Raw genomic sequence first — 19,173 nt, forward strand, 5'->3', positions numbered from 1 at the left:
AGAAAATGTGCTCACATGTCCATTATTACAATTCAGGTCTCATCTCCAAACATTAGGTTTTGGCCACACTTATACATGAGGGAAATTGTGAGTAGCAAAGTCCTGATTTCTACCAGAGGTGTGAAACCAGTAGAGTGGAGGCTGTAACAGCAGCACATTAATGCCCATGGCTTTGGCATTACATGCCACATACGAGTGTATGTGCATTTTGTGTGGGACTTTGTGTGAGAGTGCTGGCAGGCAGCAGCTTGGCTCAGAGCCTGTGTAGCTTGTAGAGCCAAAATCTTAGCAGGTGTCTGACCGAGATCATTTGTCACTTTTAGGACACCACAGTGTTTCACTGGTGTTAACCTGATTACCACTAACAGCCCTTAATGAGCTCTGTGTACTGTGGATGGACCGATGTTTTTCTCAATGATATCTGAATATTTGACAGCTCTCTCCCCCCACTGCTTTCTGACCCACATCCTTTAATTTGCCCTTCATCTCCCTGCTCTAATAACATTAACTCCTGTGTGTGTGTGTGTGTGTGTGTGTGTGTGTGTGTCTCTCTCTCTTTAGGGTCTGCAGAAGCCCTGTCTGGAAGAGATTCAACATGCCAGAAACGCCATCTTCAGTCCCTCCATGTTCGGTTCCTCCCTTGAGGAGGTGATGGCACTCCAGAAGGAGAGGTATCCTGACAGCCAGCTGCCCTGGGTGCAGACTCGCCTTTCTGAAGAGGTTCTGGGTCTCAATGGAGACCAGACAGAAGGCATCTTCAGGTGAGTGAGAAATAGGAGAACATGGGACTGTGAAAATAACAAACATGGCGGGCTGAAGTGTATGAAGATAGTGTGTAATTGCAAATCAGATGTGAGTGTCACTTTTAAATGTGACTTTTCAAGTATGTGCTTTTACTACCTAATGACAGAGGATAGTTGTGAACACAACACTGACAGATCATCTTCTTTAAAGTATATGATGCCAACTCATTAGCAAACAGTTGCTTATTTACACATCCAGCAGTTACACAGCAACATTGGGAGTCCTGTTTTGGTGATACCTGACGAGTTCAAGTACAGTAGTCACTCATCTTAAGCACTGTTTTTGGTCCACAAATCCTGAGAATAATATCTGATCACTTTGTTCAGCAGCATACATGGCCTAACAGCTAAACAATGATCCGCAACTCACTATAAAGATCCGTAAAGCTCAGAGGGAAGAATCGGCTGATGATTCTCTGAAGGTTTATCACCACATGAGACCTTTCACATTGTTTTGTGCCTTTGTAATTATTAAGATATTGATTGTGGACGATACTGGACCAAATATCTGGAGCCCAAAAATATCATCTTTGCAAACCTTAACTCGAATCTCACTTCTGTTCCACTTCAGGAAAATTTGGAACTAGCCAGCTTCATGTTTTTTCTGTAACAGAAACTATTCAGGTCCAGATCTCTCCATGTCTCCTTCACTCTCAAGCTGTTTGCAGGATTTACATGGATCTAAGCAAAAGACAGGGCATACAGATATACAGAAAAGATGGGAGTGAGACTAGAAACAAAGGAAAGTCTAACCAGCCTATGACCTTTGACCTCCAGGGTACCAGGGGACATAGATGAAGTCAATGCCCTCAAGCTGCAAGTGGACCAATGGAAAATTCCCACAGGACTGGAAGACCCTCATATCCCAGGTAAATACACACTGGTCTCATGTGGACCTGTGTCCTGGTTCTACACTGCTGTCATGTAGAGGAAGTTTGTATCATGGACATGACTTGAATAACCTCAGCACGCCCTGTCTCTGTGTGTCCATAGCATCTCTGCTTAAGCTCTGGTACAGGGAGCTGGAGGAGCCACTCATCCCTCACGAGTTTTATGAGGAGTGTATCAATCACTATGACAACCCTGAAGCAGCTGTCAATGTGGTGCTGGGCCTGCCACACATCAACAAACTGGTGCTCTGCTACCTCATTCGCTTCCTACAGGTAACGCACACACACACACACACACACACACACACACACACACACACACACACACACACACACACACACACACACACACACACACAAACAGACTGTATATGTACTTACAGTTTACCACAATGTTTACTTAATCTGAAAAGTAAACAATCTAAAATCTAAACCACATTACATCTAATCTGAGTCTGTGCTGTATGTTGTGTATGCAGGTTTTTGCCCAGCCCGCCAATGTGACCATCACCAAGATGGATGTGAACAACCTGGCCATGGTCATGGCTCCCAACTGTCTGCGCTGCCAGTCCGACGACCCCAGGGTGATCTTTGAGAACACCCGCAAGGAGATGTCCTTCATCCGGGTGCTCATCCAGCGGCTGGACACGAGCTTCATGGATGGAATCCTATAGCCCCCCCACCACACACACACTGTCCACACTTTACCCCCAGCCTCTCCTACGCTCCCTTTAACCCCCTCAATGACAGGCCCCCACACACTCCCCTAGCACAGGAACATCATACAAACACACATTTTTGCTGCTGGGTGAATACCTTGCCTCTTCAACATGTTTACTTTTCTGGAACTAACAAAAACTGCCTTGTTTTGAGTTTGGTCCACTGTATATTTGAGTTGAACCAGCTGTCTTTTCTATTTCTGTAGATGTAGTCCTTTAACTGACATTGACATAGAAAAACACCAGTATTTGAATTCCAAGGTTTTCATATTATAACAGTACTGTGTGTGCCTTCACAGACATTAATACAGTATACACACATACAGTATAAAGGAATTAGCAGGGATCTCATCATTTTGTTACTTTCACTTGGCACACTCAGACTTCAGGACCCCAAAGGTTCATTTTAAATTTAGCTTATGAGTTTTATATGAATTGATTTTGCTTTGTTTTCCCCTGCCTCAGCACCAACACACAGTCACATACAAACACATTACACACACAGCAGCTCATGCACACACTTACATACAGTACTAAGTCTTACGCCAGGCATCCACACACTGCAGTGTACAAAACCACCTAACATGGAATAAGAGTTCACTGACATGAATGATACATTCATTCAAACATACATGACACACTTTCTGCCACAGGTGTTAGAATCTCTCACACAAACAGTAGCTACGCAACGCATCCATAGGGTTCAGTGCCAGATTCTCACAAGATATAACGCCTAGCTGCACCATCCCATCAGTACTTTATTATATCAGAGTGAGCCTGCTAGAGTTAGGCCTCAAACACCAGGTAGAAAGGTGAAGCTGTGTCGAACATTACCTTACACTGCCACAAGTGGGAGCTGAGAACTCAACACAGACGCTCTGTCCTCCTTCATTTGTGATCCTGCTTCAATATGGCAAACTTGAGCTGTCTCAATGGGACAAAACATTTGGCTCAAACCATAACTTCATTCTTTGGATGGATGTTTCCAGTCAGCCACCTGACTTTAACAGAGTGTAGCTGTTAAGAAAGACAGTGATAAGCTTAGGCGATAGCTCTGTTGGCTACTTATCTGTCGAGTGGGAAGAACATGGACACTAAATCACTCCCTGTTGTGTTGTGACTTTACAGCTCGAACACTTCCACTCTGTCGGGTTTGTAGACACTTAAACATAGACTGTGTTCAAATTGTTAGTACATTCTAGAAATTGTGAGTATGAAGCAAGCATAACATACTGGATACATTTGGTTATGAGACCATCACACCTGTAGCAAACACTGTCAATACTGCTAGCTGCAGTAGATAGGAAGCAAAGACTTGAAGAATGAATCATTTTTAATGCTGACGTATTTAATTACATCATACAATATTATTATTATATCTTGCTGAGAAATGACAATGACAAAAATGTAATATAAAAGTGAATAGTTCAAGGCTATGTGGTCCCTGTTGGATTTCTATATATACTTTCGCATTCTGGCCTGTTTGATAATGAAAACAGGTATTACATTTCATATTATGTGGTATTAATGTAAATAAATAAATTATCAATTTGGTGAGCCTGCATAAGCCTGTTCATTACACATTAGTACATGTGAGAGAAAATGATTTGGACACAGCTAAATGCTATGCTGTCTAAAGGCTTCATGCAAACAGTTCAGCATACACCATACAGAATAGCAGCTGTGCTAAAAATGAGTGTTGAGTTTTAACCAGTTCAACTGTCAAACTCCAGCATATTCTATTTTGAGGGTTAGCAGGCTCCTATCATGCACTGGTGTTGCCACATCATATCATTAAGTCCAGAATTATGAGCAGCCAAGTGTGAAAACCTCATAACTTTCAGCAAATATGTCCCACTCAACAACAGGCTGAAAGCAGCCACCTTGGCAGTTAGTGATAATTATTAGGTAATGGCAAATGCTTTAACAGAGTGGAATAGTAAGATAAATAGAGGAGAGTCAGTCACCAAACTGACCCCCTGATAACAGTTATGCAAGAAATCCATCTTAACTTTGGTGTCTAATGCTAGCTAATGTTAGCCATTACAAACTTTAAGTCCAGATACCAGATCAAGTAAGAGAACAGCCAACAAACAGCATTTAATTGAGCAATGGTTTGTTTGAGATGTTACAGGTGGATTTTGGTGTCCATGTTCTAATCACTTAACACAAGGGTGGGCAGTCAGTGTTCATGGAGGACCACTTTAGTTCCTACCTACTGGCTGGACCTTTGCATACAGACGAAAACAGCCAGTGACTCTTGCCTTCGCTCTGTGATTACCCGTCCTTGGTCGTAATCGAATCTGACTGAAATCTTCTCGCATTAAGCGATCTTGAACAAATCTGGTCAGTTCTATCCACCCTTCCACAGTATATGGTGCTGTCCAGTCACTTTGGCTGTTGACCACAGACATCCTGAAGCAGTTAGGAACAGATATAGTTGTAGGGATGATAGCTACACTGCCAATAAGGCCCCATCCATCATGTTTGAACACAGCACAGCATGCTCGTACCTCCTTGGGGGTATCTGAGAAGTGCCAGCTTTCCCAAGATACCCCCCAGTCCCATCCTTCCACCCCACCTGACCCCACAGAGCAAGTCCACCTCCAAGCCCCAACAGGCCTTTCTGCTCACTAATGATTTGTGAATGTGTCTACCTGTCTGCGTGCCTGTCTGTTTGTCTGTCATCGTTTACAAAATGTTCCTGTCTCTTGCATCCATGTGGTTTTTGTCTATGAGAAAGTACTGATGGTTATTGTATTCATTTGAGATTTTTGCTGTATTTAACAGAATTTCTATGTTTTTAACCCATTGTTTTTATATGATTTAATTTATTTATATTTATTTAAGGAGATTTCCTTAATGCCTTCTCGAGAAATTGTATTGTAGACTCCAGTGCGTGTGTTTTTTGTTACGACACATGGGTGTATGTATGTGTACGATTGTGTGAATTTGCAATCAAGTGTAGTTTTCAAAATGTTAAGGCACATATGCGTTGATGTATGACTGCGTCTATCTTGCTGTACCAGTCCTGTTCATTTGGGTTGTTCTCCTGAAAGGATGATTGTGAATGCTTCATTGGGAGACACACATGGACCACCCTGGAAAACCACTGACTTCCAGCTTTAAGGTCCAGATGACACTCAGTCTCACACAATGTTTGTGTGTGTGTGTGTGTGTGTGTGTGTGTGTGTGTTTGTGTATGTGTATGTGTGCTTGGTATGCAGCTCAATCTTTCTGACATACACACTCCACATAGATAACATGTACATTGACACTGTACAGACTGTAAAAATAAGTATATAGGGAAACAAGAGAGGAAAAGGCATCATATGTAACAGTGGGAATTTGCTGTTGAAGTTTGTGTAACAAGGTGAGGGGTTAATTTTTCTTTTCCTTTAAGTCTTGTTAAAGTGTAAAATTTCCTCACATCGATAGAGGTCTAAAAGTTTAATAAGTTTAGCAATTTAAACCATCTCTGAACAGTCTGAAGACTATTCCACCCATCATCCATTAAAGTACCAGAAGATTTTAAAGCCCCAATATCTATAACGGTAGGTCTGATTTATACTCCACAAAGAAGTGATTTGTCCAGAGGAAAAAACAGAAAAGAGAGACTAACGTATGTGTCTTTGAGACTATGGGTTGTAGCAGCCCGCTATTCAGTTACAGATGCTGCATTACCATCTAAACATTTATTACATTACTGTTATATAGAAGCTGAGTAAGAAACAAAAGACAAATAAGAGAAGATGATTTCATATATGCCCCACTTTTGGGAAATGTTCTTGTTTGCTGATATGAAGTCTAATGAATTTACAGTAACAGTCATCAGAACTTGTGTAAATGCAAGTGTTTTTACATGTTCTGCAAAGCCTGCCATCATAACCCTTTTTATGATGAGCCATGAAGAAAGAAAAAGAGAAGTTAAATTGCTGCCTACTTTTTTACCTCATGTATTTTCTTACCCACACCTGGCCAATAGTTGCCTAAACTTGGCATTAGAGTTACAAAAACATAATGACACCTTTTCCCGCAGTAGCTAAGTTTAAGTTTATTACTAATTTGCGTTCAGTCCTAAGTGACTCATCCTGTGCCATGTGCAGTGGTCAAAAGGTTGCTACAGTTTCAACAGCAGCTCCAAATTGTAAATACTTTCAGTATGAGATTACAAAATAGCTGGTTTTTGGTATGAATGTGAGCTTATATGTTCTGATAGCCAATCACTTCTTAGACAAAAAAAACACATTCACAGAACAAATTTGGTCCTCATTGGACAACTGACTTCTTTTTGAGGTATGAATTGAGCCAAATGTTATCATTTTATTTCCTGTAAAACCAGTTAGTCAACCAGGAGCCTTGGAGATAGCCAGTCCAGGCTCAAATGTTTTGGCAGTGTGTATGAGTGTGTATGTGGTGTGTGTTTGTGAGAGTGTCTTTGTTTTATGTAAGAGATGGTTGTAGATAGACCCAGCAAATCAACCAGTTAGCATGCAGACATAGGGTCTTCACTCTCTTCAACTTGAATTTACTAAAATATGACAATATACAAGGAAAACAAACTGAATTTACAGAAAGTAAGTGTTACAGTATTTAGCTTTAAAAAAGTCACTAAGAAAAAGATTAAGCTCTTTTTAATCCGTTTTTTCTGATTGTTTTTTCTACTTGGTTCCTACTAATGATGAATTAGTAGTCGGTGTCGATGCTGTTCGTCTAATGTAAAGAAAATGACAATGAGAAGGTGTGAGACAGCTGCTGTGAAACTGCTCTTCACCTTGACGTCAATTCTCCAGGTTTTTCAGTTGTATGTTAATGTCCACTGTCACTCACACTCTGTCTGAAGGAAGACTCTGAAAGTGTAACAGATGTTGGTTTAATAAATGATTCAAATGTCAAACTAACATGGGATGCTGTTTTACTTACCAACTGTGCCATGTGCACTTAAATACAAGACAACAAATTAACACAACATATGAAGAACATACAAAGAACATATGAAATGTGTCGCATATAAATACAAAGTAATGAAATGTGTGAGCTATTTGCATTCAACAAGATTCTAGGAGACTTAAGGAAACAGGTCCTGCAGCTTCATCCACTTCTCTGCTGTGCATAGTACAGTACATACACTCACATTTCCTTTTTTGGGCACTATAGGTCATGCTTTAGCCACTACAGCAGTTGTGTATTCAGAAATAGTGAAAAAATGACATGCCCTTTGAGGGTTTTCCTGAACAAGGAAACATGGGAATTTGTAACTTCTAAACTGACGTGAAACTGACCACAGTTGCTCTTCTCTGTCAAAGAGAAAATGAAACATTTTACAAAAAGTATAAACTTTTTACAGCTATTTCATTCCAACAGGGAATGTTCAAACTCAGATCTTCCACCAGCTTGGTTTACATATTGCTGATGTGGTCTGCCATTGAGTTGGTGGATATCCATCCTTCAACAAGTAAAACACAGACTGGACGAAGCCTCTTGAGTGCAGTGTCCCACGTTTCAGGGTCTCGGTCCCCCGGGTTTTTCCTGAGATCAAGGGTCAATCGGTGTGGAGGACGATGTGTTGTCAGTGTCACAGCAAAGTCCAGAAGCTCAGCAGGCTGAATGAAGTTGGAGCTGTTCAGAACCAAAGACAGCACAGAAAAACCTTACTATACACTGAATATAAGAAGAAAAAAAACATTGGTTGTTGGATAAAATCAGTTATAATGGTGAAAATTCTGCATTTATTATTGAAAATGTAGTTTCAGAAATGTGCTGCACACTTCATTGAAGTGGCACTGAGTAACAATAAATACAAAAAACATATGCTTACATTTTTAGCCTCACCAACAATTACAGTATTAGATGTAGAAATGAGATGTAGTGTAGTACTATGTGGGATTTCAGTAGCTCATTTGCAGACCTTTTCATTTACCCAGCTGCTTTCAAAATGAAATGACTCGCTGATGTTAAGAACTGAAATACATTGTGTTAAAATTCACCCAGCAGTACATCAACTAATAACTATATTGTAGTTATTATAATGGCTTAATCATTCAGACCACTAGCAAAGTGATGAAGCCTGAGGCTGCGCCCTGCTGCTGTTGCAGCTCATACCTGATGTTGAGTCGTTTCACTGAACTTGGTGAAGATCCTGAGAACAGCTCTGCCAGGACACACACGTTCTTGGCTGTTAACAAAGGTAGTCACTTTATTTTACAAAGTTCAAACATTTGTTTTCAAATCTATTTTTGAATCAGAGATATACCAACAGCATAGACACAATTCACCTTTCTGTTAAATCAAAGTTAAATCAGGATTAAGGGCAGAAAAAGAGAATTCTTTTATTATTGACCTGTTAATCCATGTGCAAACTAGACCAATCACAGCAATTATAAGGAGAGGTATAAAAAAATGTATATGAAGAAAATCAGAGGTTATCTTGAGCAAGTTCTGCTAAGATTTGGTCTTTATAAGTAAAAATTATCTTATGTGGTCAGCCAGTGCTCAGCCAATTCTTAACCCTATTCACATCAGTCTCCTTCTGATGTCCCTCACAAAAAAAAAAAGACTTGAAATCTTTCGTTTTGATACCAACAGAGTACAATTGCAATCTATGTCAATATCGCATATTTTGTCACGTTACTTATAACTCATATACTGACGAGATGTCTGACTGCTGGCACATTTACCTTTATGTTAAATCAATATCTGTTTTAAATTATCTTAGCAGATAAGGCATAAGACTTATACTCAGATCGACCTAAAGAAAATCCAAATCAATCCAATAAATAAGGATCGTCGCATAATTCACCATTCTTGATCTGATGATCAATGACCAGCTAGGCACTATTGTCAATAAGAAATGTAAGCAAAAATGAGCAAGAGGGACAGGGTTGAGATTAAATTTAAAAATGATCTATCATGATCTTAACACAAAGAGCCTTAAACAAACACAGCTGCCTTTCATATTGCTTAGATTCTGCTGGGTACCAGACCAGTGTCCAATTACAGTTTTGGCACTGATGTATCCTTGAACTGAACCCTGTCAGTATAAAGATGTTAAGGATGAGCTTACCGAGCCGATTCTGAGCCAGGCTGAGTGTGTGAAGAGAAGGCACTTTCTTTAGAGCAGCCACCAACTGCCTCAAACTCTCCTCCTTGTTGCTCCACTTCTCAAGAAGACGGCAGTCGTTTAACCTCAGCTCTAAGAAAAAGAAAAAAGAAGGGCAAAGAATTGCACTCAAATTATAAAACATGTCCAGAACAGTTTCAGACACACGGATAACTGGTGAAATGAAAGACCTTTGAGATGCACCAGGCAATTTTTTGAATGTTGAAACTTCAAACTTGCTAAGTCTGTAGGGACGTTGCTTGCGAACCAGAGGGTAACCGGTTCAAGTCCCAGTACGGACCAAGCACGGAATTGGGTCTGGTAGCTTGAGAGGTGCTAGTTCCTTTCCTGGGCCCCGTCAAGGTGTCCTTGAGCAAGGCACCAAATCCCCCACTGCTCGGGGTACATGTCCATGTGCAGCCCCCTCACTCTGACATCTGTCCATTAGTGCATGTCCATGGGATCCTGTTTGTGCATGTCTGTATTTCGGCCCTTTGTGTGTGTAGCATGTTTGTAAAAATACAGAGTGAAAAGATTCAATTTCCCCTCCGTGATAAATAAAGCATATCTTCTTTTTTTACCGCAGGGAGCTGGTATAAAATGAAAAGATGTACATTTATGTAGCCTCAGCCAAAGCTGCATTTAGTTAGGAACGGATTTAAAGGCTTAGGGCCCGATCAGACAGAACGCGCTTTTCAGGCTGTAAAACGCGAGGCGCACTGCACTGCCTTTTTTGTGGAAGTAAACACCCGATCAGACAGCACGTTTTAGCAGCTGGGGGCGGCTTTTTTTTTTCCTACTGTCGTTAAGGCAACCACCGAATCATTAGCTGTCATTAACCTAACCGTTACATTGTAAACTGACAGAAGGCTCGCCTCTCCTTTCATCCGATTGGACAATTAGAAAAAACGCCCATGACGTCGGGCGCTTTTCTGCTTTGAGTTGAAGTTTTTTCAACTCGAGGCGCTCAGAGCGTTTCCTCAAAAACGCAAGGCCTACAGAGCGGAAAAAAGCGAGGCGCTCTGCAAAACAGAAGCAGCGTGCAAAAAGCGTCCCTCTTATTGAAAACAATGACAAAAAAGCCGCCCCCAGCTGTTGAAACGCATCCTGTCTGAACGGGCCCTTACCGGTGTGCACATTTTCCTGTCAAGTTTGTTGTTATAGATCACAACTTTGATGTGTGGAGTGGCGTATGCCACTTTCAGGTCTCTTTTGGACCATGCAATTGATACAAAAGAGACCCCTGGGCCCGTGGAAAAAAGCTTAAAGACAACGCTGCAAGACTTGTAGACAACAAAGTATTAAACCCAACTCAAAACAACAGAGGAATTCACCAGTATTGCTTCAATTTAATGAAGAACAATCTACTTCGTTCCTGTGTATTAGGCACCTGTCCATATTCAGGAAAAGATAATAACTGGGTTTAATGGCTTTTCTTACCTTCCAACTTGCAGTCTTTTAGAAGATTTAGGATCTGGGGGAGACAATCAGACAGCTTCACGTCCTCCAAATGGAGACTCCTCAAGCAGTGATTTGACTCTAAAAAAGGTGACCATATGTTATAACTGACAGCAGTTTACATTCAACAAATTAACTGACCAGGCCAGTTTGGGTAGAATTGTGCTAATTGACACTTTCTTATTGACTGTTTTATGTAACAATTCATAGAAACTGTTTAATTTTATTTTAATTCCTACGGTTTACTCGCATTTTCATTTATTTATTTCTAGTAATTCCATTGACTTTGATCAAATAGCAATCAGTCAGAATGGACAATCAAAAAACACAATGCTGGTGCTTTGTGTGCACCTTCTAGGTTCTTGGCTTCTGGAGCCAAGTGCACCAGCAGGGTGTAAGAAAACAGGTCTTATCTCTTACATTCGACTTAGCTACGACCGACTTCTTGATTCGAATTTACACCGAGTGCACCAAGCCTAACTGACACCGGTCGTAGCTGCGCCCGCTCTACCAATGCCCACATGAACACTCCAAAAGCGGTGAAAGTTGCCAAGCAACACACGTATATACTCGTCTATAACTTCTCCAATCAAATTATCGACAGAAGATATGGATAACGCATAAAAATTACATTTTTACGGATAATGAAACAAGGAAACTCAGAGTTGTATGAAGAACATAAAAACACACACAAAGAACAAAAGATATCAACAAGAAAATAGATCACCGCTGCAGTAAATAGTAATAATCAGGCATGCCGTTGTCCGAGGGAGACATGATGTCTCCCTCAGTTTTCTGAAAGGCCCTACTGGCATAAAATCGGAGCTCAATCAGCACCTACAGGGCAGGGACAGTGCTGCGTTTCTGTTCGAGCTGGAAGAGCTCTTTAAATAATTCAAACAGGACTTGTCTGTCAAAACAAAACCTATTGATCAGCTCACTGACCGATCACGGATTCATCTTGTACTGCCACTGTGTTTTGTTTTGTTACTTTTACCATTTGTTTAACCTTGGACTGACTTTCTAAACTTACGCCTGCTCCATCCTAGACGTAAAAGATACACCCAGTTGCAACACAAACAGGGCTTAAGTCTAATTGACAGATTACCTGAGAGAGTGTTCAGGAGTTGGCTTTGAGAGGAGCCAGTTGGTAATCTCATCCCAGCTAGATGAAGTGCGGTGAGATGAGGAGAGCGTCTCAGCACAGATGTAATAAGTTGCAGATCCGTTTGGAGCTCGGTTACTTTGATTGTCAGTTCCTCCAGAGGCAGCTCTGCTGATGGAAGAGAAGAAGTCACAATAAAGTTGACCACAATGACCCTTTTACACGGATCGAGGAAACTTTCAAGTGGTTCAACTACTACTTATAAAAAAACACAGACATAAAACTCGATAACTCGATAAGACTTTCAGCCTTGGACAGGTGCAGTTTAATTTTGCCAAAAGAAATTTGTTTTAAATCAGGTGCAATACATTACTAATCTTGCTCAGTTTGGTTCTTTTTTCACTTTACACATAAATATGTGTATATCTTTATATATAATAATACAAATTACACAGCACCTGAAACATCTGATTCTGCTGCCCAGGTATAGGGGACCAGGGTATGGATCTCCACAAGCAGCGATTTCACTTTGGAGCTTGCATTCAGCAGGATTTCCATGAGCTTGGCGTAGGGCAGGACACTGATGCTTAGATCAGTAAGGGAGCTGTTGGAGCTCCCAGACAACTTCCTCAGTGCTCTGGCCAGGTCAAACACATCCGAGTCCCTGAAGGTCACTGCACAAACAGAAAAACAAATAATTCCAGAACAGAACAAAAGTGTCTTTAGAGTGGCAGCTATTCTCTGAAGTAGAATAGATTCTTGAGCTCAGTTTTGTCAACCGAAAGGATAGAATACAATAATAGCGTTTACATATGCAATTACAAATGCAGCAAATTCTTACGCACTTAAATGCAAAATACTACAACGAAACACTGAACTCTGTGTGATGGGTGAAGGCATACTTTTTAGGGATCACTTCACCAAAAGACAACATTTCATCCTGGTACTTTACAGATATTACATGTTAATGTAATGAGCACTGTCTCCTAAAGGGTTAAAGAATTAGTGTAAAAACTATGTATCATCAACTTAGTGTTGAGCGTAATCTCTCTTTTTACAGTCACATACTACACAAACAGTCAAGCCTGACCATAAACCAAAACCCTGTGAAGCAGTGAAGAAGAATGAAAGCTAGTTAACATGGATGTAGACAAAGCGGGATTTAAAAGACTTTGCACTACTTCATGAATAAGAAAAGTTATATTGGACTTCAATGATACATACGTGGTCAACTGAAATTAAGGCAGGATGCCAGTGCTAAAACTTACGAAAGCTGTGCAGAATTAGAGAACGAAGGCAGAAAAACGTGGGCAGGGCGGAGTTTAGCACTTGAAGAGAGTCAGACCTACACTTCCTGAACTCCAGACAATCAATCTGTCCCAGTGGACAAGTCCCTGCTGAGGGACCATCACAAGGAGTGAAGGCTTGACAGAGAACCTGTGGGTCCACGTCAAAGTGTACTGTTTCAGATTCCTCCTCCTCCTCCTCCTCCTCAGACAAATCAAAAGAGATCTTTGGACGTTTGCTTGCCGTTGGTTGATTATCCTGGTTTTCCGATGCCCTGGTCCCAAGACCAGAACTGCAACTGGCCCCGTCTGCTCTGACTGAAGCTTCTTGTGAAACACAGCTTGCCTTTTTGCTGTGCATTAGGTTCATCAGCTTGGGGTGTACATACTGAGATCCCCTTCCATGTAGGAGCCAGGCCAGCACAATGGGACAATCATTGTGTATTACAAGTTTATTAGCCACACCGTGGTCTACCAGACGGTGGAAGACATACAATGCAGTTCGATTCTTCTTCTTTGATAGATCCATGCTTTGCGAAATACTAACACTCCTCATACGCTTCTCAAACAGGTTCAGAAGAGGTCGCTGCTCAGCAGTTAAACGATGAAGGCTCTTATGAAAGCTTGAATCTATTAAAAAATGTGTGATACATTTAGCTGCAGCCGTTAGAAAGGATGGGGTGTTTAAATTAGTGATATTTTTGCTGACAAAGTTGTTTGTGTAGCCATAGAATACAACTGTAAAAAGCATTTTCATAACTTCATGTTTGGCCTCCTCTTCTGTATGTAGGTCTACTACCTGAAATTTAACGACAGAGACATAATCACATGTGAGTTCTAAAAGTTACTATACATTTGTTCTTTTATTATTAGGAAGATATCACACTTACCCGTTTGGGTCCACACATATCCAGTAGGACCCCAACCCATCCAGAGTAGGTGGATATCCCTGAGTGAAGACAAATGAAAAGGGACAGGGTTACTATGAACACATATAATATACAACCGCTATCTGTAACCGATACTGCACGTGCTCACCTCTCTGATTTAGAGCAGGCTGGAGCTCATCCAGCTGACAAATAGTCAGATGAGGAAGAAGATCCGTAATGAGAGGCGTTGGGAGACCTAAATTATGACACATAGATTAGGACATTGTGACGGTGGATATCAATATCTATTATCCGGTTAAGTAGCAGAAAACAAACAAACAAACAATAAATCCCTAACTCTAGCGACTCTGTATGGGTAAAATTGCCTATAATCGATATCGGATGTCAAAATGTTGACTGTCAGCTAACTTAACGATTTGTTAAGGGTTAGCTAACCGTTAACCCAATAACGTTACATTATCATTAGAATGCATTTACTGAATAATGAACTTTGTAAATCAATAACTGGACAGCGACAGCTAGCTAACACGTTTTCGCGTGTGGGATATGTAACTAAGTAACGCTAACATCAGTAACATGCTAGCTTTCATCAGTTAAAGTTCGCGTAACTTGCTGTTTTAAGTCTCACCTAATCGCGTACTTAAAAGTTAAGTAACGATAACTTACAGGAATACAACGTCAACATAATTTTTCCCCACTTACCAAGAACGCTCTCAATTCCTACAGCATCCAAATGTTTCCTCACAGCCTGGAAACATATCTCCTTCAGGTTTCTTTCCCGTGCTTTGCCGTCAGTGTCAGTCATTGTGTAGCAAATGTGTGCATACTTTCTAACGTCTATTATGTCAGAAGTGCCCAACTGAAAAGACACAGCTCTAGTTCCGTCCGCGTCAAGTCTCCTTTCGTCAACGTTTTTTTGTTGTTGTTAGTTAGCAGTTGTCCTTTTGCTTTTATGCTGGCAATAACTTTAAAGGAACACACCGCACCGCCACCTGCTGGACCGGAGTTAGCGGAAATTATATTTTAAAAGTGAAATAAATGCTCTGCTACATTCTCGCAAATAATATTGTATTCTTCAAAAATCATTTAGGCTTCATAACATAATAGTTGTTTCTCAATTCAGGGGCCTTCAGAGGACGCATGCTACAAAGGATGAAGAGGAAAAAGCTCACTATTTGAAACAATTATGTGGGTGTTCAGACCTGGTATTATTATGTGTACTGGGTGATCTGATCACAAGTGGAAAGCTTTAAGCACAGCTGATCACACCTAGCATAAGCCCCTCAAATGGGTCTTCAAACCATATGATATGATAATTTAGCATAGAGGGAGATAGGGAAGGAGTGAGAAATTATGTACTGAATTGATGACGCGATATAACACTTTGTTTGATCATTAAGCCTGATGACAGTTCTATGGTTTATCAGTGAAATATATGGACTACACAGCAGACTGGAGGCTCTTTTAGCAGTGGCAGACAGAAAAGGATCCGTGTGATTAACACACAGATCCATGTTATGAAATGCATTATTATAAACTATGATAAACTGCTAGTGGGTTACAGATCCTGCTCGTGTCATTCAGCATGTGAAGACGTGTACTAGTTTATACTTTATAGTGTGCTGTGCACAGAAATATGGGACAGAAAGCGATCTTATTGAGTCAGGGACAGATCATGGGAAACACAGACAGATCTGTTAATATCTACTCGTCTCTTCTATTAATTGTCTGTGTGTTCAGTGCGCTGCATGATTATAAACTCTGATAACTGCTCGTAGGTTACAGGTCTAATGGTTATTTGATTTTCATTTAATAATTTAAAAAAAATTTAATAAAAAACATGCCCCATATGCAACAAACTGCGATGCACTGTGGGTTCTAACACCTTTCTATCAGAACCAGCATTAACTTTTTCAACTATTTGAGCTCCACTGTGCCCTCAAGCTTCTCTTTTCTGTTAGATTGAACAACGCAGGCCAGCCTTCACTGCACATGCATCAGTGAGACATGGCCACCCATTTTGGTACGTACTGACCACTGCAGAGCGGGAACACCCCATAACAGCTGCAGTTGTGGAGATGCTCTGACCCAATCGTTTAGCTATCACAATTCGGTCCTTGTCAAAGTCACTCTCCTCCTTATGATTGCTCATTTTTCCTGCTTACAACACATCAACTTCGAGGACAAAATTTAATATAACATTTTCCTGATTGTAAACTTGGCTATATGACACTCTTAATACTATTCCATTATATATTTGCTGGCATTCAACCCTTTGTTTGATAATTATTATAATAGATAAGATCTTTACTGAATGTCTCTTTCCTTTCTTTCACTGTGTGAGACAATTAAATAACACCAAAGGTCTTGAAATGTCTCTTAACACATCTTACAAAGCTGAGAACAACTTACAAAACAACATGATAAACCATAATCAGGTGATTCTCTTATAACAAACGTCACAACATTTGTTCTTTTAACATCAGTCTTTTAAAAGTGTAACATGTATTTCTTCTGACACACACTATTTCAAGGTAGTTTATTCATTATCCAAGATAAAACATTTGTTCGTACCAATGACTGTATATACATATACAGTCTTTGGTCCGTACAGACAAGCAGTGACCGGCCCACCAGTCAGGTTTGAGTGTTCATTGTCACTCTGCCATCTGCAGTTATTTCAAAATGCTCTGGGTGCTCCAGAACCATCGTGCTAGCCAAAACTTATGGATACACATATCTGGTTTCAAACTTCCCCTCCAACAGGAAGTCAATTCTAGTCTCAGCCTCTTCTTACCTTCTGTCCACAGGAGCTGGCATCTGACCCTGCACAACGGACGAGTGCACACACCTGCAACAGAGATATGATAGGGTTACACAAGATTCATGAAGCAGTTTGAAAAAACAAAATTCATACCTGCAGGGCCCAGCGTCCATCCACAGTGTGCGTTTCAGCAAATGCTCCCAATGCATATAGCTCTTTAATACCACTGTGTGGTGACTGCCGGTACTGCAGGTGACAGCAAAAGGTGCCATCACAGACATTAAGTTTGCTCTCTGCCTCATTTAAGAGGACAAACGTAAATGGGTCCCTAATCATGGATGAAGTGAAGGTGGCGGAGGAAGGTGGGGCAGAAGAAGCAGTTACTGGAGGAGGAGCATCTGAACAGCTCTCTTGACAAAATCCAGAGTCTGCTGCTTTAGATGTTGGTGACTCAGCCTTAACTATCCCCTCCTGTGTTGCCGACCTCTGCTCCAACCACTCTGGATCTAAAACAGGAACCCTGGCCACCAGCAGCCTACCCTACTCTGGGTCTCCTCTGGTGGTGATAGGTGGCAGAAAAAAGGGTGTAGATACCACTTCCTCTCATGTTTAATCTGTCATGGCGCAAGTTGGCTGCCAGCAAAGTGATATTGGCACCCAAGCTTAATGCCCGGTGAAACTGGACCGAGTCCAGAAGGGGGGGCACGTTCATCCTGGCAGTTAGAAAAACCAGCTGACACACACCCTAAAAGGGGTCAAAACAGGGGCAGATTTTAGGAAAACAGACACAAACACCAGAATGTAGTGTTGAATTTGAGTGTGTTTGTCTATCTTCTCCACCAGGGTAACTATAGGCTCATGAAACAGGAAGTCAAAGCATAGCATGAGGCCAAACCTCCCAGCAAAAAGTGTATCAAAAGTTTTGTTGTTGGTCATGTGACCATGCTGCACGCAGTGTGGCGCTGGGGGAAAAGCATTGGGCTGGGAGATTAATTTTGGGCTGCTTCTGTCAATATTTGAAGTTTTGAACACCAGACAAGACCATTTTATGGTCAGAAAAAGATTTTGTTGTTTCCACTCACTCACTGTTTGTGACATGAATTTTCCTTTCAGATCAAATCAGAAATATCAATTTATAGCCCCAGTGAGGATTTTTTTTGCTGGTTATGAAAAAGACTTAATTTATCTTTCAGTCAATATTTTTTGCATTTGGGCACTCAGCTTTTTCTGTAAAAGCCACAAATCAGCGGAACACCCTGCCTGATGATGTGATGAGCTGCAGCTCTATCAGCATCTTCAAAAACCAACTTAAAAAGTCTGTTAAAAGCTGCTCAGCTCTGTACTCACTGACCTGGAATACCACCTTATGGTTGTTACAGTTTGCTTTTTGACAAGAAAACATTTATGATGTGCTACTTTGTGTGTAGCGTCTTATTTTTGGTTTGTTCTTTTTTGTATAACTTTTTTGTATGTTTTACTCTGTTCTGTTTGTTATTGTCCTGTTTTTCATTTTGTCTTGACCTGCCAGGGGACTACAGATTCAAATGAGCTTGAAGCTATAATCTGGTACAGTGCATCAAATGATGCTAACATTGCTGCTTGTTAGCCATCTCTTACACAGCCCCACTGTCTCAAGGCATCACCCAAGGTTCAGTGCTCGGTCCCCTCCTCTTCAGCCTCTAAAGGTTCCTCGTTCCTTTAAAGGTTCCTTGTCCCTTTAAAGGTTCCTTGTTCCTTTAAAGGATCTCATCCCTCTAAAGCAGGGCTCTCCGACCCTGATCCTGCATGTTTTAGGTTTCTCCATACTCTTAACACACCTGATTTGAATGTTCTACTTGTTATCAACCAACTGCGGCGTCTCAGGGGATTGATAATTAGCAAAACATTCGAATCAGGTGTGTTCAAGTACAGAGAAACCTAAAACTGCTCTAAAGGTTCCTGATCCCTTAAAAGGTTCCTCGTTCCTTTGTAGGTTCCTTGTCACTCAAAAGGTCCTTCATCTATTTAAAGGTTTCTGATCCCTTTAAAGCTTTCAAGCTCTGCATTGAACTGCTTCAGCTCATTCTGTGACTTTGTCAGATGAGCCACTTGCTTTTGGAAGATTCTCTGTTCTGCTGCAACAGTCTCTTTCTTTCGAAAATTGTTTTGGAGCAAGCTTG

The 19,173-nt window shown here is 40.9% G+C and overlaps 2 protein-coding genes and 1 pseudogene across 4 annotated transcripts in view; 1 reads left to right on the forward strand and 2 right to left on the reverse strand.

The window, feature by feature from the left end:
- The window catches only part of arhgap39 (Rho GTPase activating protein 39), a 72,863-nt gene extending 69,257 nt beyond the window's left edge, over positions 1 to 3,606 (forward strand). Inside the window, exons 8-11 of the mRNA XM_069680159.1 lie at positions 562 to 761; positions 1,581 to 1,672; positions 1,797 to 1,966; positions 2,173 to 3,606. Of these exons, the coding sequence (XP_069536260.1) occupies positions 562 to 761; positions 1,581 to 1,672; positions 1,797 to 1,966; positions 2,173 to 2,367 (657 nt within the window). The 3' untranslated portion in view covers positions 2,368 to 3,606. The remainder of the gene's footprint in view (positions 1 to 561; positions 762 to 1,580; positions 1,673 to 1,796; positions 1,967 to 2,172) is intronic.
- A 3,663-nt stretch (positions 3,607 to 7,269) lies between these two features.
- On the reverse strand, positions 7,270 to 15,148 carry lrrc41 (leucine rich repeat containing 41). 3 transcript variants are annotated; one of them, XM_069680562.1, is made up of 10 exons: positions 14,953 to 15,148; positions 14,399 to 14,485; positions 14,251 to 14,309; positions 13,424 to 14,159; positions 12,533 to 12,748; positions 12,078 to 12,245; positions 10,952 to 11,050; positions 9,476 to 9,604; positions 8,515 to 8,587; positions 7,270 to 8,031 (listed from the first exon to the last, which is right to left on the reverse strand). In XM_069680562.1, the coding sequence occupies exons 1-10, from the start codon at positions 15,053 to 15,055 to the stop codon at positions 7,812 to 7,814; spliced, it is 1,890 nt and encodes a 629-aa protein (XP_069536663.1). In that variant the 5' UTR covers positions 15,056 to 15,148; the 3' UTR covers positions 7,270 to 7,811. The 3 variants fall into 3 exon arrangements, with proteins under 3 accessions (XP_069536663.1, XP_069536662.1, XP_069536661.1); XM_069680561.1 differs by having other exon boundaries at positions 12,078 to 12,242; positions 13,343 to 14,159; XM_069680560.1 differs by having other exon boundaries at positions 13,343 to 14,159.
- Positions 15,149 to 16,789: 1,641 nt separating this feature from the next.
- On the reverse strand, positions 16,790 to 17,950 carry LOC138607270 (biotinidase-like; annotated as a pseudogene).
- Positions 17,951 to 19,173: the final 1,223 nt, after the last annotated feature.

The sequence above is a fragment of the Semicossyphus pulcher genome, unplaced genomic scaffold, assembly GCF_022749685.1.
Source record: "Semicossyphus pulcher isolate SPU_LCO1_2020_fin unplaced genomic scaffold, fSemPul1.0.p SCAF_4, whole genome shotgun sequence".
Taxonomy (NCBI): domain Eukaryota; kingdom Metazoa; phylum Chordata; class Actinopteri; order Labriformes; family Labridae; genus Semicossyphus; species Semicossyphus pulcher.